The following is a 24,057-nucleotide window of genomic DNA, read 5'->3' as shown; positions in this document are numbered from 1 at the left end:
AGCAATTGGTTTTATGTTGAAAAAAATATTAGAAAGGTAGAAACATATCAAACAATATTGCGAGAATACGAGAATGGAAAGTGTATATGTGACGAATTATGCCATGTTAGACAGCACTACTTTATATATACTGCTTTGAAGTTATGTTGCTCAGATTTTGTAATTTGAAACTCCTGCTCTTCGATTTGTTAAGCGGGAATTGCTGAGACTGAAAAAAAAAATCGTAATTGATTTATTGCATACAATGTACATATAAATACAAATGCAGTAACAAACGATGACTGTATGTAAACAATCACGCAATATATACCATATCTGTAAACAATATCCATAAATAAATAGATATAAATAGATACAACCATATTGGCATGCTAACTGAATACAATAATTGTAGTGGCATACAATGCCTATATGAATACAGTCGTAGCGACATATGAGTGCAAACATATTGATATACGATGTCTATTTACAACCATAATGAATACAATGTTCATATTTATAGCGGGAGGGTCGTCACCTGCGCACGCGCGGGAATTGAGTCCAAAGCGATGATAACAACACACGCTAAGAACGCAAAGGCGCATGGGTAGACGCTTGTTTGTTATGAGCTATGGCAATCTGACGCATGCGTAGGTGACGACTCCCCCGCTTTAATACATTCATAGCTTTGTATAATTTTCTATGTGCATCTGTTACCGTTGGATATTACTGTTCAGTTCTTGGGATAAAAAATTCGCCATGAGAGTATCACGCCTTGTCGTACTCTCAATTGCATGGTTGTTTGCTGGTAGTATCAAATGTATACCGCAATATCGAGTATTTTTTTCAAATCTGAATACACCTACTATATATTGTCAGAGGTAGCAAGAGTAATATTTGCCATGAAAATTACGTTTTACATTTTTTTAATTGATTGAGTATACTTTCATATGCTGAAATCGAATAACTTATAATGTCATGTAAGTTGGTTAGCTTTTCCGAGGAAGGCAAGGTAACCTCAATAGTATCTGCAAAATAAACACCATAAGTGTAATCTGTGTGTGTACAAGTTTCAAAGATTAACTTAAGTAATTTTGATATTTGCATCTATTTTGTTCAAGTAAGTGCAAACAATTCATATTTTTCCGGTACTGGCTACTATAGTTATTGGGTAAAGGACAATTAAAGTGCCTGTGCAATGCCCACCCTCACGTTTCCCATTTTAGATCTGTGTCCCACTGAAAAGGGTAGTTATTGATTTTTTTTGCTGAAAATGATTACTCGTATCCAAGTAAATTTGGGATATTTCTCGTGTTGTAGCCACGCCCACCTATCGTGAAACGGTCGACTGTTTCCGGATTTCCGACTCTCGCCGAAAGTGCGCCACCAAATGACAAAATGTGAGAGGAAGTCATACCCCTGAGCCGTAATAACACTGGTCGTTCAGTATACTTTTAAACGATATACATTTTTCGGTCGGCGTTTTTTCTTTTTTTTTTTTTCTTTTTCTTTTTTTTTTGAGAGAGAGTTTTTAGATGTTGTGTTGTGGGCAGTTGCAGTGAAACGTATAGTCATAGTGTATGTATTCACACGTTTCTAATCGATCCTAAGGTGCGACATCACTTAACCTTAGATTCATTCAACTGTTTTCGTCCATAAAAATAACGACTAGGTTTAAAGAGAAACGCCGACAACGTAAACCTGGCGCAACACTTTTGAAAGAAATAGATTCTGGACCAGCCCATGATCACCGAGGCGGATTTCAGAAGAGAGAGACGTCCGGCAAGTGTTTCAAATCAGATGACTTTTTTTGCGATCCTGATTATCGTTTTATAGAGACCATTTAGTTCCTTTTAAGTAAAAGGTAGCAATAATTTTGACAGTGACACGAAAACGAAGCGTCAGACAAACAGGAAATTACACAGCCCTTACACACTGCAAACTGTTTTCATTTTCGAAGGCTAAAAGTTTCTGAATTGTTTGGTGATTGGTGTTGAATGTCGAATTCACACCTCTGTTCTTTTTTACCTCCATGCTTGTAGCTTGATCTGCGTAATAATTTATGAAATATGAAACCGGGCTTGGTCAATGTGTTTCCAGCAAATAAAGTTTTAATACGATGTTATAATTATGACAATCACGCCATGGATCAAGCTAACTCGAATCCACTCTGAATTTATCTGTATGTGTGTCGATCTCGATTATTTTTGTTATCCTATTAAACGCCGCTTTTAACGCACTTGCCCTCGCCAAGACCCGACGCGTTCACCTATTTCAACAAAATGTCAATTTACTTCCACGCGGCTGTCATTTATTTAGTAAGTAATTATTTTATAGTGATCACTATAGTCTTATGTTTAGAATGTCAAAATTTATTTTAATTTTGAAAGTTTTACTCAGACGATCGATGAAATACAACAGTGTAGTGACGTGCCTAGTAACCTGCTAAATAACGAGATAATTCCGACGTCAAATTCTATTTTGTCCAGCAACAGTGTACAAACGTGCGCCGGTGTCGGTGACGATCACGGTGACCAGCTACACCAGAAAGGACATATTTCGCATCTAACTCAACCCCATGCAACAAAAATTGATACTATGTGTTCATTATGGTCCATTCTTCCTCGACGAACAAGTACATAAGTGACAATATAGTCAAAGACGAGAAAACTGCACAAGAAATTTGCCTTATTTACACGTATCGGCAATGCAAGCTGCCATGCGACTTCCCCTTCTGACGTCACAAGGACAATTTCTGTATGCAAATGAGAAGCTAATGAGGAGCCTCGTTTTAAAATACACAAAAATAAAGTTGCCGTAGTTTAAAACACATTTTATCACTTAAAAAAATAATTCATGCTTAGATACATAAAAATTAATAATATTTAAGTATCAATTGATAATTTTAGGCGTGAAAATAGCAGCCATTTCACAGGCACTTTAATGTATATACTGGGGTTATTCTTTTTTTCATCAATATAAATTAAATTTATAAATTTATGCAAAAATTAGTGTAAAACGTTAGAGTCTGTTAGTTTGGCAAATCAGCGTAATGTTGTCATTTATTAGTATGGCAAATGACTTTTCAAAAGTCGTTACTCTGACATTTTCGAACTGCCTGAAAATCATTATAGGGTCTATTGGATAAACCAAAGGGCGTCTTTGGGGCAGCTGACATATTGTCAATCATCTAACCGTTGTCTGAATTGTGATTGGCCAGGAGACTTTAGGCAAGAAAATAACACGAACAGCAATTTTTTTAGTTCCACAAATCTGTTTTTTGTTATACAATATGGGAAGTATCTAAAAAGCATACTGCGATATATTATCATTTGCATATCAAGATGTCCGAAACAAGGTTGGGCTACCACTTCGGAAACGAGCGATTCTCTTTAATGTGCTTGTTTCCAATTGCTTACCTTTCGTGGGCCTAATTACGTGTGAACAACCCACTAGCGTCGATAATCATAGCAGCCTTAACTTCATCGACATTTTCTAGGAGTTTACCGATTAACCGTATATGCCGTGTATGGTAGAACTGTTTAAACTTCTTGTTAGATCCAGATCACCAAACAATTCAGTTAATAGATTTTCATCACCTGTATTGTATGCAAATGTTTCCTCTCAGTTTTAACACACGTTGATAATTACCGAAAGTAAACAACATACATGAGTAATGTTCGAAATGTTGGTTTGAGTTCATCATTTAAGTTCTTCGCGATGTCACCTTAAAGCTGTGTAAAGTTCGTGTAAATCCGACGACACTAAGCATACGTATTTAACAATAATTTTGGAATTCAGCACTTGACTTTTTAAAACGTGGTGCATGAATACATCTGCTGGGACGCATTCAATTTAACAGACAACAAGCACCTACTTAGCACGAGCATAATAGCGTCATTTATTTGTTTTCAGTAAAAAGTAATATTTAATATATGAGCATGTCACGCGTAACAAAACGTAGACACAGGCATGAGAAACACATTTCTCAAATAGCTTGAATCCTGGCGATTGTAAAAATGTATACTTTATTGGGTGTTTTCATAGCCATTTAACCACAATCGGAAGATGAAAACAAGTATGCAAATAATACCCTCGCTACCCTTATATCATGTTTACTTTTATTAAAACGCATGTTGAATATTGGTATATCGAGGTGATTTAAATACTTAATTTGATTACACACTGTTTCACCGCTCTGTATGTGTAACCAGTACTCATTTAGTTCTGACAAGTTTAGACATAATCCATCTAGTGATTACAATGTTATTGTTTCTAATTCTAGTTAACTGCCAGAGCTCATGGGAGGATTGTGCGCTAAAAGGCATTGTCAAACCCATGAACAAATTATGGCACAACTAATGTTTTTTGATTGATTTTGTATCTAATTTATCTACAGGAATATAAAGCCTGAATGATGCCACGATGACACACTTTGAAAATGGAATTATCCAAGATGGCGGTCGTACTCTATATTGGCCATATCTTGGCTTCCAGTTTGTTCCATGATATTTACCCCTAATTTTGAGTTCCGTGCTTTAAATATGACCACGTGTGTGCGGGTTTTATAAGAGTTAAATCCATTGGTCACGCGGTTCGGCGGCTACATTGGTTTGAAGTAAAACCGGAAGTGTATATTTTAACATGTCATCAGGGCGTGTTTATTAATTCTGGGCACGTGTTACCACCCATGAGACGCATGGGACTCAGGGCCAGTATAATAATATCTTGACATATAAGTATATGATTGATTCATTTCATTTAAAAGTCGGTCTGGCTATACACAGTATAAGCCAATATAATACCCTTTTTACATGCAAATGAGTAGTGACTGTTTTCTCTCTACCCACATGCATATATCGTCGGAGTAACCGAACGAATCGCTGAAAACAGTAAATCGTTCTAATGAGATTATTATATAATGTATAATACTATATTTAAAGTGTAGAACCTGTAATTGGAAAGTTTATTCCTGTTGGTAAATAAATAAATTGTATTAATGTCATAAATACATTGTTGTTTGGACGGTGCGCTGTATTAATTTATAGACGTATGTCTCTGAATATAATTAGTAAATATTAACACTAAATTACTATAACACTAAATATTATGTTGAAATGACGAACATTGTGACATATACAGTTATTTTGGTGACAGGAAAATTGGGTTTACTGAAAATAGTAAGTAATATAATTAATAGCCTCTTTTGTTTGTTTTTTCCTTACTTTTTTTTCCTTCTTCCGTTATGTGTCCATGCGTTTGAGAATGTGGCGAAAGGTGGCAGCCTGAAACTTTATGTTCTGCTTCATACTAATTGGAACTGATTTCAAATTTGTTATTGTTTCCATGATATGACAGCCATCTTATTTGTCATTGCTTCTCATTCAGCCAGTTGAATGACTTGAGATTATTCTACTAGTACAATGTCAGTTGCGCACGTGCACAATTTCGTCTAACCAATGTTGAGAAGTCGACCTAGACTCAAATTAAGCATTGTGTGTATTTTTTTTTCAGAATTGCAGCCACAGTGTTAAAACTCAATATGAAGATTAGTGCTTGTCTGAGATACAGTCTACTGCCGTCATTTCGATTAGTTTGTCCGTTATCTTAGATTGCAAAAATCTAGAGGTAATCGTTTTCACAATTTTATAGGGGTCTAAGAATCCAATTTGGTGTGTAAAGTAATTGGCCAACGCACGTTCAGAACGTATAAATTGTTATTGATCAAAAATTACCGATATATATTTTATCACTATCATAAATAAAAAGCATAACACGGAACTATAATTTTATTCAAAATTGATATTAAATGCTTGTAACTTTTCTCCGTCCAATTTGTTGAGAAAACTTTAAATGGTGCGATGAGCGTATTGGTTAAATATCTAGGACAGCAAGGCCTAGTGAATCTACATGTTGAAATATATGGTAGACAACAATTACAACTCAATTAGGTTGGATTACGTTTTTTTCTATTCGCCACACAATTTTCACGTGTCTCTCAAACATAAGTGAAATATAAAGACCAGTAGACTAGTGAAGTATGGCGTCTTAACAATATAGTAACAATTTATGAAATACCCGAGAAAGTATGTTTATTTGATAAGCTGTTCCATCATCAGTGAACAACTTACACCCAACAATACCGAATTTACGTGGCACTACCCTAATATAACATCAATGCATTCGGCGAATTTTATCAAACTGTCTACATGCATTTGTCGCAAACAAGCTTATTCCTTTTCACGTGACTATTTGTATTATTTTTTTTTTATTTTATATTTCGGTTGAATTGTAAAACCGTTTGAAATATTTTTGTCTGATTTGTTTATGGGATGATACGAAGTCTATATTTCATTTTGGTCCCGAATTATTTCTAATTCAGTGGATGAAAATTAACATTTTGAAATTGTGATATCTTGGGAATATATGGTATTTTTGAGTCATATTTGATGAGCATATACTTGTGAACAAGTTCGTTTTATTTTTTGTTTGTATTCATCCAATTTTTCATTAATTTTTTAACTACAGTTTTCAGGTCTCGATATTTTATTACCAGTATTACAATGTGAATAAAAATGTCTGGATTTTTCTATTTGTTTTTCATGTTATTTAGTTTGGACTGTAAGTCTAAAACCGATTGACATATCTATGGCGAATTGATTGTGGTGGTGTTGTGGTGATATGTATTTTGAATTAAATGTTTGTTAATTTTCAATTTGTTTAGAGCAATATATGATATGCAATGTATGACGACAGATCGACTCAACACTAATAAAAAAAATCTTCTGAACAAACGTTAGAGTGCAGTTTGTAACTAATATTTCTTAAATGACCGAAATTTGTCCAAAATTATTTTTAGGGTTTAAAGAAGTTATGTTAAACTTTTTTTTTTTAAATCAGAAAATTAGGTGTCTTCAAAAACACACCAGAACTTTAGATTTAAATTCCTTTATATTTGGTGTAAATATGTTTTTCAAGTCGCCCTTTTGCATGACACCGTTCCCTAGCAACGATGACCACGCTTATGGCAACCATGCCTAAAAACGCATTTCACAATATGATTCTATATGTGTGTTCTATATAATTATATTATCTACATAGTGTTCTATATTCTTATAAATATACGTCGAGAATGGTAAGTTTGCCACGTCACCTCATTAGTACACATACATTTTTTACAGCATAAGTTTTTACGGCATAAAATTATCATTTATCAAAGAAGTGAGGTGGACGTGTTCCTAACAACAACACCAGCAAACATGGCAACCAGCAAACAAAAACAAAAACACAGAATGTTTTTCTAAAAAGAAACATTAACTTCCACTATAGTGAGTAAAAAAATAGTTTTGAAACTATATACACCCAATAGCAACCAGTTCAAAGTGATATATAGTTATAAGTTCTTGCCCAATATAGTTCGAACTTATACATTCTATTGCGTAAATTGTCTTGATGGGTATGTCCGTAAAAACTATTGATTTATTCGTATCAACATGGATGCAATAGCCTTGTCCAATCGATAATTTCTGCTTGTAGCAATGTATTTCATCGACGAAGATAACAAATATTTTCCAAATAATGTCCCTAAGGTATAATAAGTTCAGAATTAGTCAGACTCCTAAAATATTTTTGTTTTTGTTCTTATTCGTTCATACTTACTTTTGACATTTCTGAGTTAAAATTTACCCACATGGTAAATGAATGTGCAAATTAACCATTTTCCCATCTTGTGTGTTATATAGTTGGTCGAAAAAATCTAGATTGTCTTGGATTTTTGATAGTGTATATTATTATAAGTAACAATGTATCAAACAGAGTGTTAGCAACGTAACAAGGTCTAATCAAGGTACTAATACTTCTAACTTGTGCTTCCAATATTTGTTTTTCTGTTATTTAAACCATGTTATAATGTATTTTAATGTGTACCACTTGTGGCAGAAAATTCAAGAAGCTCGTCCAAATGTAATAAAACTACTATTTCAGGAATCTTTGTTATCTCAGTCTAGACTAGGATTATGGGAAAAGTGTATGCTGAATATCTGAAGTGTGCATACCATTGCTATTGTGATACCGTGGTGCCGCGGACAATTCAATATAGGCGCAAAAACTTGTCATATACATGTATTTCTCTAGGCACTATGATATTTCGTAAAATGATACTATAATATTAACACGCCGTAATCCACAATGCTCCTTCATCCAGCATGAACATAATGTACTAAACTTGCGTCCCATATTTGACTTAGATACGTCCGCCGCACATTGTAACATGTTGATTGTTTCGGTTTTGATATTAATCCAGCACATATCACCAATGAACACACCATCATCAAATCCAGTATATGTACTCTATTAAAAGAACTTGATAATCAAAAGTAATATTTAGTAAATTCAATAAATGAGATTAGCTTAATGACTCCTTTAACATCCTAGTTGACTTTTGTACCTTTATTTTACATTTCAGAAGAACAATCAAAAACATTGTCACCCAAATACAGTTAATCTTCGTTTTACAACCATCACAAGGTACACACAAGGTACTGATTGACGGTAGATATAGTACGTGGTTATCCGTGAATACTGTAGTTGTGTGAACCAGAGCCCATCAGTCCTAGCTTCAGTGGCGAACTTGGGACTCTCACATTAATCACGGTCTCGTTTCTAAACTTCTGATCATTTCAACAGGACTGCAATTCCATAATTTTGAGCGGTTTGACATAAATCCAATTTTATATGCCACACATCCATACTTTAGGCAATATATATTGTTCAAGCAATAACTCCTTTCCACATCCAGAAACCGGTATACCTCGAGTAAATGCACAATTTACGACCTATAGACCTATATATTTATTTTCAGTTAAATCAAGATAAGCCCTACTCTGTTTCCTTCAAAGCATAACACTCACCCATATTTCTCGGAATGGCATCGTCCATTGCTTTCACCAGGTGAAGAAATTTAGACATGGTAAAATGTTCATAATATATTCATTAGGTAATGCGCAATATTGTTTTGCATTGCAAGAAAACAATATATTCTGTTTCAACACCACCTAATCGTAGCTATATACTATATCAGCATCCGCAAAAATGGAAAAGGCTATTTTACGGACGGATTTTCTTTATTGACACAAATTTATAGATTATTTATTTATAACCATTAAATCGTATCTGACGAACGAATATGCGGATGCTATGTGACGCCAGTTTTTATGTGTAGTATATTGTACATGCGGTTATAAAATAACATATAACAAAAGTGTCATTTCAGTGATTCTTTAGCAATGTTTTGAACTTATCATTGATCATTATGAGATTCGTGAAGAATTAACTATGCTCAGTCATGAAGAGTTGTTACATATAGCACATTAAATAAATATATATATTTTCATATACTTTAACATACATGAATATAGTTAATATGCCACATAAGTCACATATATTTATTATGCATAATGCAGGATTGGGAATATCGAAAGAATACACCATTGTGGCACCAGTATACAATTACACAAGAATGCAAACATATTGACCAAGTTGTGTGGTTATCTGAATCAATCAATAAATAATTACATTAATTGGAATTAATTGTAGCAACTAGAGCTTACTTAAAATATTAAGTGGGCGATGTTTAAATAATTTAGCTAACATCAAAATATATGAACTCCTAGTAGACTGACATTTAGTTCGGTCCATCTGGAAATGTTAATAACAGATTAGCGTTGTTATAACAACCAGTGTTGTATAGCATTTCCGATAAAATCGCAAATTATAACACCTTTTACCTAAGGCATTGCTAAATGGTATCTTAGACAAGATGGGTAGAACTTATTCTGTGTGTATTGTGATCATTAATTCCCCCAAGGCAAATGTTGAATTAATTATATACCAGTATGATCATTGTCGTTTTTGAGGATGCGACTGTATAACATTGATGCGCACACCAAATGATGCTAAATTTCGAACACTGATTATCCTGTTATTGAAGCCACAGATTAGTTTCGCATCTCTACTGTCTTTGATGATGTTACATTTCTTGGAAACTATTACAATTACCATTGGTAAAAGATCATATTGAACATGTGTTGAAATTTGGTGTAATATATTACGTTGAACAGTAAATGAATTTCTGTGAGATGTATATATTTGCTGGATAGAACAACATTATAGTTAGCGTTTAACTGTACATGAGTGATTTAACTATGTTGAAACGGTTAATTTCATCTTCGCTTGTGAGTTTAATTTCATTCAAACAACAACACACAAACAATTTCTGCCATTACGGAACTGTATCTCGGTCTTGCCTGGGTATATTTCAATCAAACTTGGTATTTCCATAAAACATATTGGGTTCTTGATGCACGTCATGTTTTCTTTGTCTTGATGCGAATCTTGTCTGTCACGTAATTGATTGACAATAATACCCCAGAATTGCTGTGACAGTTGGCTATTCAAAGATGTATATAACAATATTATTTCTAGCATAGCGAGCTCAATGAATTTTCTACAATGCACAGTGAGAAAAATACTGAGGAGCTGTGGAGCATATTTGATATTCATGAAGTCCGTGAATAACAAAAATGTGTACTGCGACGTTTGCATAAAATCATGGAAAGTTGTTACTTATCCCGTAATTCAATATATGAACTCAAGCCAATATTTCGAACATTACACATGTATGTTGTTTGTAATTAATAATAAAGATGGCCGATATCAAACCATTTCCGGTAATCATCAGCGTATGTTAAAAATTACAGCATATTCACCGTTATTCAATAGTCTGATTTATGACACCCTATGCAGCTGCAATATTTTCATATGAATTATTTATATAATTGGCCTATCTCTCAACTGTCTTTATTTAATACCGTTCATTGTGTTGTGTATGCTGTTTTGTTATATGTATTTTGCCTTATGATCAAAACAATTTTATGGTCGTATTATTTCCTAACTTAGGGAGTATTATATAGTAAGAGTGAGTTTGAAGATATGTTTCCCGCCCACGTCAGAAACGCGCCCAGGAGTCGTAGTAATTGGTATTGAGCCAGTATTTCTCTACTCTTTCAACGTCAGCCATTGGCAAAGCCGCGTTCGTTTAGACAGCTCACTCAGTTAGCTACTTACGTACTAGTAAAAAAAAAACACGGCGAAGATGAATTCCAGTGAATCGATGTACCAGGCTGTCAACAATACCGTAGATGAGTACAAACTTTCGAGTTATACAATAATTATCACCACCGTCTTTTACGTTATAATTTTCACACTCGGCGTGATTGGTAACGTGTTAATTCTATTCGTTGTATGCTGCAACAAAGACATGGGCAACTCTACCAACTATTTCTTGGTGAATCTCAGCGTGGCCGATTTACTTGTGTTGGTTTTCTGTATGCCGGTAGCCTTGCTGGAGACGTATATCATACGACCCTGGCTGCTAGGTGAAGTAATGTGTAAGTCTAATTCAGATCACTTATACATACATACACGTATAGCAACCTATGTTAATAATATACCCTTTAGACTGGAAAATACACACACAAATTGCACAGTAGATATGTATACGGCTTTAATTGCTCGTGCGTTGTTTTCAATAGTTGCTGTATTACATACTGATCATGTCAATAGTAATTGTTCAGAAAATTATTTAATATGACACACAAATTTTGGTTTGCGTCGTATTATGACGACCCTGTCTTTCATTATCAAATAATTTGTTATTGGGCATTGAAATCACTAGTACCTAAATGTGCACACCAAACACGACAATGTTTAGCCGTTTATAGGTGCAATAACGACAGATGCACTCAGAACAGTTCGGCAAAATATAAAAGCCTCATGAAATTCTATTTTAATAATTGATTTCTTTATCAAACACCTGAAAAATCATTCATTGCAAAGAAGGAATTAGTTATTCTGCCGATATATTGATTGTGCAATATTTCCGTCTTATTGTTGCCGAAAATCAGGGAGTCTGAAAGAACGATTAGAAATCTTTAAAACATATTACGACGATCACCTAAAAGAGTGAACCACGCCTTTTCGAAAGAATTGACCGATAGCCAGGTAACCAGACAATTACACAAACTAAAACGATTTTATTTGTTCATGTTAGAATCATTTGTGACGCGAGACGGAGATAGGCCTGATAACTAATTCCCGGTCTAATTTAACTTATTTCGCAACACGGGGATTAAATACATCTTTCATTCCAACGAAACCAATTACCATGCAAATTACATATTTCTGTAAGTGCTGACTAAGACTTTTTCCTGTGTTGTATAACAATCCATGAATACGAAAGGGAGATTAAGAGTCAGTGGGGCTCTTTTCGCACAGTGCCTAAAATTCGTTTTTTTAGTCTATTGCCAAACGTTGTGTTCTAATGATATTTACTAATTATTTAAATACTATTTGCTCTTCTTGCCAAGTTATTGCGTTCCGTTCACTGAATCAGGCTTCCATTGCTGGACTAAATATACCAGTCATGTTTCTCTGTCACAAATGGTCGCTGATGTTCGAACATAATTGTCGCGTTAGGATATTAATAACTGTTGTTTGTTGCTTTATATGTTGATTATGATATGTGTACCGCAGCAGGGCAGAATGTGACCACTCTTGTCGACCCGCCTTGTCAACCCTTCTCAGGAGGTCTATATATCTATTCCTAAATTGACTGTGTTTTGTTCGTTCTCTTTGTTTTTCCGGAATTATAAATTTGCTTACTGACGTTTAGTTTGGCATTCTATTTTTTTGCTAACAAACTCATGCGCACTTGTTTTCCATTACATATGAGGAGGAAGTTATTTCGTCAGCTGTTGTGGCTTACCTTGCTATCCAAACCAGTAACCCCTTCATCTGAAGATTATTTGTCTTTTTCTATTTAAAATGATTATTAGATCCCATAGGGCTATCTCTCATGTATATCCCATCTCTAAAGAGCATCATCCGTAGTGGCGCATGAATACGTTATTTAGAATTGCTTATGGCTGTGAGGTTCGCATTAGTCGTATGATACAAAGCCAAGTGATAACATTAAGCGCATGTACGTAATTCTTATTGAACAAATATGGTGAGACTAACACTAGTTCATTGTCATTAAATGATTGCAGTCTTTAAAAAGTGTGTTTAGGCTTTTTATTTTTAATTTCAATCTACTTTGGCAGGTGAAAAAAAAACACACCGGCGAATTGAAACTGCATACATATTGATCTATGACATAGATGATGAATACGTAATATATAATACAGGTCGTGCTTGAATTAACAGAAGGTCAAATCTTGGATGACCTTTGCTGCGAAAAGAATGTCATTATACATTAATGCATATGTCCTTCTGCAAATTACGTGACTTCGATTTCCAGCGAAAACCGGAGCAGCATAAAATATTTCTATTTATTGCTTAAAACTGAAAAATAAATAAATACATTGTTGTTTGAACGATACGCTGTATTAATTTATAGACGTATGTCTCCGAATATGATTAGTACATATTAACACTAAATTACTTTATTTCAAAAATTTTATGCAAAAATGACGAACATTGGGACATATACAGTTATTTTCATGACGGGAATAATGGGTTTACTGAAATCAGTAAGTAATATAAATAATAGCCTCTTTTGTGTGTTTTTTTTCTTAAATCTTTTTTCTCCCTTCGTTATGTGTCCATGCGTTTGGGAATGTGGCAAAAGATGAGAGCCTTAAACTGCTTATTCATACTAATTCGAACTAACTTCAAATTAGTGATTGGTCCCATGATAAATTAATAAATAAATCAATAAATAAGCATTATCATTATGCATACGCGGTCACCTACATCCACACACACAATATCAAACAATAGGAATTCAAAATAAGCGGACGCTTCTATGATGGTTCAAACCAAATGTTTATAAAGATAAAGTGATGATACAAATAACATCCATGCTCAAACATGCCTTAGAGACAATGTCTTAAAATATTATTATTCGAAATTAATGTTGCTGTATATACTTTATACCGGAGTTTTCATGCATTTACAAACAGCAATGATATGCCTCCGAACAATTATGCGATAGCATAATACATGCTTTTTAAAACATATTCTACGATTGTTTTCTTTCTTTCACTTGTCTACAAAGCACAACCATGTCCTATACTGGAGATTATTTAGCACTTACCTTCCTGTTTTCAGCGTGGCTATAACATTCTAGATTGAATATATTTCCTATAATATGTTAACTGTGTATGCATGAGACACAAATAATTGCGCCATACAAAAACAAATAACGGTAAATTGAAATTTGGGGCAGGTATGCAAAATGCCGAAGGCGTCGACATTGAGGCAATAATGTAGTTATCTATTTGTTTTCATCTTAAAAATCACTACACAAATAATTTTGCAGCGATATCACTCACGAACCGTACTAATAAATACGCACAGAATATTGAATACAAAATGTAATGTACTATAATGTTGCTGATCGATTTACTCTCATCAACTAAAGAGACCAGCATGGTAAATCGCCATGTATTTGTAAAGATATAAACAAGATATAAACAAAAATATTTTGCGTCATTGACTGCACAAATACACCGGACTGCTCGTCTACTGAATTTCTCATTTGAACGGAAAACCCATACATGAACTACATGAATGAATCAGATGTAAATGCACTTATACGGCTTCTTCTCTGTGTTTCATCTCAAGACATTCGAGCGAGCGTTCTATGATTAAAATTTAGGTATTCACTACACCATTTCACTAAAAAGCGTTTTTCTAGTATACATAATATCACGTATGAATGTGACTGAAAAAAAATACTGTTACTTTTGTGTACTAGTTCAATTATGTAAGAATCCCAGCTGTGCAAATTTTAAATCTCCGTCAGCAAGGCGCTTATCTAAATCAGGAGATATTCTCCTCAATAGCGCCCATAACAGTGCTTTCATTTTTACAAATCTTCCAGTGAATTTTGTGTGAACAGATTATGTAAAATAGTCTACCAGACTTTCACCAGTTTGTCTTGTATGAAAAAAGACAAAGATGTTTTTTTTTCAAACATTGGTAACACAACCCTACAAAGTTAACGTAGGCGCTTCTGTTGGGCTGTTCTATAAGAACACAGTCATCATAAACTATACAACATTGGGTTGGCAAAACAGCTCTCTGTATCGAGGGACCGTGACTGTCTCCTGGTAAGGATTTATATATGTCTCGGTCTGATTAACTCTTCCGATTAAATTTCCGAGTTTTACACTATTTAAAAAGTGAATGTTAGTATACTGAATGGCGGCTAGCACGACGGTATTCTAATTCAGAATCTGTATACGTTTTTTATCAAACGTATATTCGAACAGATGCAATATTTCAAGTATGTACATTGAAGCGAGGGAATCGTCAGCTGCGCATGCGTCAGATGGCCATAGCGTTTTAAGCGTGTGTTGTTATCGTCGCTCGGGTCTCAATTTCTGCGCGTGCGCAGATGACGACCCGCTTTGAGCATATAATTTTCATTGGTTATTAACTACGCATGGCATTCTAATCAATACCTACGCGCAAAGAAGACTCCCGGTTACATTATAATCATGTCCCGGGATAATTTCTAGAATGATATTTGAAGACCCAGGTGGATGTACGTGAAACTCTAAACCCCTGTATCAAAACACCTCGTTTGGGGGTTTGGTCCCACACATCACATCGACATGGATTGATCAATAGATTGTACGATTTTCCGTTATTATTATTCTGCTGGAAATGGTTAGAGTTGTATTCAATCGTATCATATATTGTACCGTTCTGCTCTAATAGCAGTGTTCAATAACCATGTATTTTTATTTTTGCGCACAGGTGAGACTGGTGCCGACATTGCTACAATGTATCAAAGTACGTTTCAACGCAACTTCGTTCAATCAGAAACTCTGGAAAATACAACCGCAAAACGGTCACACACACTATATTTGTAGTTAAATTCGTTTTTTTGTAATATATTACGTAGGCTGTAATCTTTATAAAATGAACCAGTGTTAGAATCATACGACTTGAAGATAATATTAAAGTCTATGATGTGTCAAACTACCTAAGAGATATGCTGGACAACATCGTTCACTGATTTATAAACATGCCGCAAAGTACGTCTATGCATTGGATACAAGTCATGTTGAGGGATTCAACAACACTCCAAACATTGTTTACGATATGCAAATCGCATTTCAGTTCGAGATGAGAACAAATTTAGTTGTGTTACACTGGACCGAAAATACCGATCGTCTGTAGACAATTATTTGGAACTCGTCAAACGACGTATAACGTAATACAACGTAATACACCTGTCGACTGAGTGCATGGGGTAGGGTGATCAATGCAGTGTAATAGACGCGATCGTGGATAAGTATTATAGAAAACCAAACGCATCATACCGGGATGTACGACACGGTAACTAACAAGATCTTTTCGAAATCTGAGTCAAAAACTGTCTCTTGTCTGATGTCATCAGTATAACACTGGCTACATGTTCTTTCGGATATTACATTTATGCATATTAATGAGATCACATATACATATATGGTCATATAATAAGTCATATATCAAATTTTTTAAAAATCATATATATAAGCAGCCGTGACTTAGGAAAATGACATACAGGGTATGTATACTTAGTCTAGTAACACCAAATACCACGTCTATTGGTCAAATACTTAACAATTAAATAATTAAAAAAAAACAAGATGGTGGCAGTAGAATCACGAGATTAACTTCAAATTCAGAATAAAAGTCACTTTAAAGAGATCCTACTGAGGATGACGTGCAACAATAGCCACGTCAATTGAACCAGTGGTTATGAGCTAGTTGATGCTTGAATGTTATTCGAAAGTTGAAAATAGTCACAAGCTCAATAAAGTACTTTTATAATGAATATTTCAACACATATGCATTGGCTGCTATAACATATTCTGGATACCTGGAAAGTGGTGTGATTAAGCAATTCATGGGTGTAGTCAAACCCGAGATGGTGGTCAGACTACGTTACTAACAATAAATATTTTGTCAATTTGTAGAGCGGAACAAGTAGAATGCGGTTAACATTTTTAAGACATTCGCTCTGTATTGGCGTAATCAATCTAATAGATAATACCGATAACAACGTTGTGTTTGAGTGTGTATTTTTGTTTTGTCTAACAGTATTTATCTAAATAAATATGTCAAATAAAGTCGTCCGCAGCTCAGATTCAAAGTTTCGATGCGAACTTGGACATGTTATCCGTACCAAAGTACAGGTTACTAGAAGAACGATTGAAAACAAATCGTTTCTTATTATGCGTGTTTCAGTAAGCACTTGAATAAGCAAAGTAACTAAAGAGGAACAATGACTTTGAGACATCACACCTAATACATGTTCAGTTAAGTGACAATGCATTCACATACATTGTTGATCAATATAGAAATGAACCCAGGTCATGTGAAATGAACTGTAAACATGTATGCCAAGTTTGAAGGCATTGGCTACTTTTTCATGCAGTTATATAGTATAATGTATAATATGAAAACAGTTTCGATCAGTTTATATCGCCGAAACATATTTCCCTGCGTCGATTAGTTACTAGTGGTTTCAAGGTAAGGACTGTTAGTTCATCATTGTTTGATAATTCGAAACAGAGACACATTAATAACTAGATTCATTTTAATTGGAATTTTGTCCATGCTCTTCGAATCGTAATCATCATCACATAGACTGAATGTCCATGAAACATTAGGCCTTTTATAATGCACTATACAATATACATGACATTTGATGACCTATTACAAACAATACCAGCAAGACACGCCATTTCATACAGACTCATGACGATAAACACTGTGTTGACACTACGATACCTGTCAGCAACATCCTACGCCGGAGACGCTTATCATGATGTTAAATATAGACCTCGGGGCAAACATTGAAGAGTGAATGAATGAGTATTAAATTGAACTTGACATGTGATATGTATCAGACAGATGAACGCGCATAAATGCATCAACTCACTTTATCGTGACAGTGCCTCCAGCATAAGCAAAGTTAACAAGTAATCACTGCACAGTTGTAATTCTATAAACAAATATTAAATCTAGGGTTATTGAGATTTTTCAACGACAATTATTGATTTGAAGGGAAAAAGCAAGCAAGCTTCGCGGCATAATTAGAAATGCAATTATGGATAATCGAATCATCTTCAAGTGGGAAGGGTCTGTTATATAAAGGAGTACGCACATACACAGCTGTTCCTTGCTATTATGAGTTTTGGATCGATGTGCGTCATTTCAGTGTCTGCTGGAATAAAATTTGTGTTTTACCTAAAATTTTATATAATAATTCAGTGTAGGTTTAATTCAAATATGCAGATAATTCAGTCCTAGTGATCACTACATTAACATATGATTATGCATATAATTATTTCAACATCATTTGTCCTATGTAGAAACTTAGTCTCTTTATGAACTGACTACTCGTAATGATATATGGCGGGTCCTACCGGTTGGGCAGTATATGCTCACTATTATACAAACACCATTTTCACTTCATGGTCTTAACCTTGAGGTCCATATATCATTCTTTTATACAATCATTGTTGCGCATGCGTCGTGATTGGTAATTACCACTCGTGTAGCACATTAATTGTCATACCACTGTACACATTGGCCTATGTATGTACTTTGTCACATAGCTATATTGTTATTGCTATATGTTCATTGTGTTTTGTTATTTTGTACGACTATTGATTTTCGATTAATGGGTGGGTATGTCGATGCCTCTTACTTACTTTGGGTCTGAAGAACCCATTAATATTTTAATCCACGCGTGCCGTTTTCCATGATGACGACTGCAAAGTTTTACATTGTGATGACAATAAACGTTTAGTGCCTTTTAGTGCGGACTGAAGCGACACAGCCGTCGCTTAAACATTTCTAGTTCCACGCTTTAACGTACATAGCAGTAAAATTATTGTAGCGCCTACCTTTTTGAATAGATATTAAATTCAACGGACGTTAACGTTGTTATTTTCAATAAAGCTAAATATCTTTTTCTGGTAACATATTGGATTTGTTACGCATGGTTTAAACACCACACATCTGACTGCAAATAAAATCTAAATAAATAAAGATAATAATTCTCTAGGGGTAAATAATAATGTCACGGTAAATAGAAACACTGCTTTAAATACAATGCATTAAAAGTAACGTAGTGAATAATGTCCAATAGTTTGTAATAAAAACTTTAGAAATACTTAATAAGTCCGAAAACGGGAATTGTGAATTTAGATTCCGTGTGTCCTTGTGTACAGTGCCATTTTTCGGGCATGCTTTGAGTGACCATGGTTAAACTTTGAGCAAACACCATGTGTACGTTGATTGCTGTTGTTACCATATACACAACTATGGCTGACTGGCGGCCAGTTAGGTCCTCAAATTAGGGAAATCAATATGCTTAATAGTGTCTGAGATGGACAGGCGATATCTATCATTCATACTTGCACATAGGATTTTTTTTTTAATCGAAAAAAAAATTACTAATCTAGCGAAATATATGTTGCCGATTCATTTTGTGTATAATAATTTGAACATCTTTCATATGTATTTATGTTATTGAAAAAGGTATAGAAAAAAAAGATGCGCATCGTTTTAGTTTTACAGTGTTCGCGTTCGACACAACAACGCCTGGGCGTGTTATCTGTCAAATAATGAAACAAAACCCCAAAGTTGGCAGTTTCAGCCATACATATAAATGGTGGAAAAAGATAGAGGTCTTGTTAATATATGTATATCAAGTATGAATTTGAAAATGAGGCCTGGAAATAATCTGACTGATAACAGAACTTACATTTCGAAATCCATCATTCCAATCATAGATGGCTCCATTCAACGCGATACACCATGTCGATTTGACGTGGGTGGTTGGAGTGGCAATTATATTTGTAATGTAGTCCGATGTCACGTGAAACCAAGTTGGATAGATTATGTTGAATGCATTCAGTGATAGTTTCTCTGTGACTAGTCGTGCTGATATATAAGACGATTAGCTGTACACATTGAAACAAGTAGCGATTACTTAATCGCCTGGGACATATACAAGCCAATATGATTTGTTGAATGCAATACCTGTCTGGGGAGAAAGTCGGGTGACGAAGCAGCATATAGAAGATTATGAATCAGAAGTGCAAAAATTGCAATGTGCAATGTAAAATGTTGGTCTTTGTCGTATCAGATATAGTATTATAGATTTGACATTGTTTTTTCCTTGTGTATGTGTGCACGTGCGTTGTCCTTATTTTACGATACATTAAGCAGTGATCAAACACGGCGAAGCGTGGTCTTCAAACCACTGTGTTCAAAACACGATTCAACAAGTGTTATACACAAACAGATAATTTGTTACTCTCAATGTTGTATATTTAACTATCCTATATTTAAATAATCAGCTTAGTTTACACAATCATAAATCAACTCTATATCACGTTAGCAATGTAGTAGAACATTTAATTTACATCCACGTGTATCTGTCTCGTTAGAGGTCGACCTATATGATGACGGTGTCTCAGTTCCTTATATGTCATGCCATCACTATTCTGGTTCTACCTGGCTCATAAATACTTTGTGACATTCATTTGTTCAGATTGAATGATGGTCGATTTATTTGTATGTATGGATGGATGAATGAAAAGTTGCTAACTCAAAGGACATATTTCTGTTGAACAAGTGAATGAACAAAATAGTCACAACAAAATTCGAACTGCCCTCGTGTGTTTAGTCTATCATTAATAACAAACGGAGGGGTATGGTAGATTTGATAAATATAATGTCGCCGCATCAGAAAGATTAGAAACGACGCGTCTATAATACAGGGAAAAATGATATATATTCCAAAATGTGTTTTTTTTTTATCGCGACAATTCCGCACTTTGAATGCATGTGCCATGATGGCGAGACAATACGGCGCTTATGATGGCGAGACAATACGGCGCTTATGCAGCTTACCTGAAACGTTTAAAGCAAAAATGTTTTGAAAAATGGACATATAATACAAATGTTCACTCCAGCAGCGGTGGACATACTCGTTTTAGCAACCCGAATAGCTCATTGTCAACCAAGACAAAGTCGCGATTGACACTGAGTTATAAGGGATTCTAAAATTGGATGTCATTGGTATTATTATACCGAATTAATCTTGAAACGGAAATTGTGACACCCAATCATGGCAATCTTCCAGCCTGAAGGCACCCTGTCGTAGAGCCAAATGCATGTATGAACACAAATATGCAAGTTGAAAAAGTTAAAGAGCAGTGATTGCGTTTTATCATGGGCGCCTTTTTTTACTTTCATGGTTGTATAGAGCTAATTACCGCCTGACGTTTACAGACAAACACACCTGGCGCCACCATGTGCGCTCCACTGGGCGCAGCTATACGCCACACTGAAATTTTTCAGAGGGACGAATTGCGCAGATCGAATGTCTTAATCCGCGTAGCTGAGCTCATTTGCGAAACTCACGACAGGCGCTACTACAAAATCCTAGTTTTCTCTTTTCAATACAGCCAAAACAAAGTCAGCTTGGACGTTCAGTTGCGAGACATGACAAAATAAACGCAGCGAGTGTTACATTTCGAGAATAAAGATACAAAATAAACGCGCCGGCCACGCGCGTTGGAAATAAATAGAACGCGTTGTGATACTGACATGAATTTGTTTTTGCTATCTGTTGACCGACTTAATTAGTTGATTATTAGCTGAATTGCTGTGTCATGTCTGTCATCGTTTAGGCCTATTTGAAGTTTTGGACGGAACTTGGAACTTGATTTGGAACTAATTACGAGATAACCGTCGCTATTCTGACTATTAATTCTGACAGTTGGTATTCATAGTTATAATATAGTGAACGATAATCAAAAGAGGGACTGTGGCTTCATGTATGTAACATCGAATATTTAGTTTGATGATTGATAAACTTATATTCACCGTTGCTTTCATGTTACGTTAATACAAACATGATTTAAACTTGTCCCTTCCGGTGTTTTTTTTCTTAGCCGAAATATACAGAAATAGCACGTGCGTGTGCGTTTCCGTGAGTAAAAGAGACAGGTGAGACGCAATGCGTTCTATTCATTTCCAGCGCGCGTGGTCGGCGTCTTTGATTGCGTTTATTTTGTTGTTTTTATTCTTGAAATGTATCACTGGCTGTGTTTATTTTGTCATGTCTCACAACTGATCGTCCAAGCTGACTTTGTTTTGGCTGTAAGATAATCAAATAGTAAAAGCAAACATGGCAAACTAGTTATTTCATGAGTAATGCCGCGTTTCGTGTTTCCTGGGCCAGGTATTGGCGTAAATCGGGTATATTTTCCGGAGGAAGGTACCCAGATGGAGGTAGACATACGAATATGTCAACAGGCAGACACAGGAATATATTATCCGTAATGCGCGAATATGATTGGCTATCATGGTCATGAGGAATAATAATAAGAAATATTAATTCAATGGAGCCTAAATATTCCCAATTTCCGGAATTAGTTTTAACAAATCTTCACAGTAAATGCAATTCCCACCTTTAGCCACATTCCATGCATTGATGTTTGACCCCAAATAACGTACCTTAATCACTTTTTTAAACACACCCAGTTCAACATAGATTTCACTCAGCATGTGGTGCATCTGCTGATGGTTTTGCCTTTACTCGCTGCTCTTTTTTAATCAATATTGGAAAACAGCCTGAGAGATTTGGTAGACAAATTTCGAGCAGATTATTTAAGTCAGTAATGCTGACTACACTTCATTATTTAACTTGTCTACATATTGTCACACACCAATTTACTTGAATATTACAATAACGTCTCTTAGTTTATGGCTTTAGATCGTCTTAATACAACAAACACTTATTTCAGCTGATAACAATATATAATAATAATAATGTAACACTTACGTAGAATACAATGCCCAAGTGATGGTCACAGACGATATACGAGCACAATTGCAAAATATAATTAAGAGGGTAACATCACCCCACCACTATCACTGAGAAAACTATTAATGGGTCACTATTAACGGAAACCACTCAGGCAAACAACGTCTGAAAAGTTGTTTGGTGTTATTGTGGTCACAAATCTCAGTTGAAAGGACGACATGAAGAAAGTTTGTAGAAATGTTAGTGTGATAATTGCACTACCTTTTATTTTGCCTCATTTTTCATATTGTTGCACAGTTTGGAGCTTGTCAAGTGTATCGAAACCATTTCAGTTACAGAAACGTGCGGCTCGTCTGATTCGTTTCAGGCAGACACTCATCTAAAGTTTCTTTGCGATCTCTTCGTTGGGTACCGTTCCATGATCGGTTGCATTTTCGCATAACCACAACAGAGTTGGACATACAGTTTTAGCGGTGCAACGAGCTCATTGTCAACCGAGGTGAAGCCGATGATGGTTACAAGCCCAGTGATTATATTACTAGAAGAGTGACACAGCGCACCGCTCAAGCAGCTGATTCAAAAAGAAACTCCCCTGCGACGTCCAGTTGGCCCTCAGTCACAGTGTAAGGCCTGCCTATTGCTATTGAGAGAGGCGCCCATAGAACTCACACTGGTTCACTCACTGCTAAATGGGGTAGACAAAACCATAGTACTAGAAATGAAATACACATATACCAAAATATAAAGTTAAAGCTCCTGGCTTTAATACCTCTCAAAATAATTACAAGAAACAAAGCACAGAAAAGCACAATGAATAAATTCACTAAAATAGGGGATTGCATAGGGAAGTGTGCATGGTAATAACTCACGGTTCCAGGATGTGGAAATGTATGACAACACAAAGAAGAAATACAGGAATCTTGCTTCCAGAAGAACGCTGGTATTTTGGAGGGCGCCGCTGAAAGTAGAAGATCGCAGAGCAGTTCATACAAGTCTCACAGAATGATGGTTGAAACCTATATCACTTGTCTCACAATATCGCAGCAGCAACACACAGGGTACTGATGATGATGGATCACAACTGTCTTCAGTCTAGTCAATTTATAAACATAAATAGCCTAGATTCAGGTACAGAATATGGTTTTGCTTGCAGCTGTCTCACGTAGGCA

General features: G+C 35.2%; 1 protein-coding gene across 1 annotated transcript in view; it reads left to right on the top strand.

Annotated features, from left to right (window-relative positions):
- Positions 1-11,131: 11,131 nt before the first annotated feature.
- LOC100373174 (QRFP-like peptide receptor) overlaps positions 11,132-24,057 on the top strand; it is a 36,642-nt gene continuing 23,716 nt past the window's right edge. The window contains exon 1 of the mRNA XM_006817845.2: positions 11,132-11,426. Within this exon, the coding sequence (XP_006817908.2) occupies positions 11,132-11,426 (295 nt within the window). The remainder of the gene's footprint in view (positions 11,427-24,057) is intronic.

Source organism: Saccoglossus kowalevskii, chromosome 10 (genome assembly GCF_978046115.1).
Source record: "Saccoglossus kowalevskii chromosome 10, keSacKowa6.1, whole genome shotgun sequence".
NCBI lineage: Eukaryota > Metazoa > Hemichordata > Enteropneusta > Harrimaniidae > Saccoglossus > Saccoglossus kowalevskii.
Note: the sequence above shows the minus strand (reverse complement) of the source record. Positions and strands in the feature narration are given on the sequence as shown.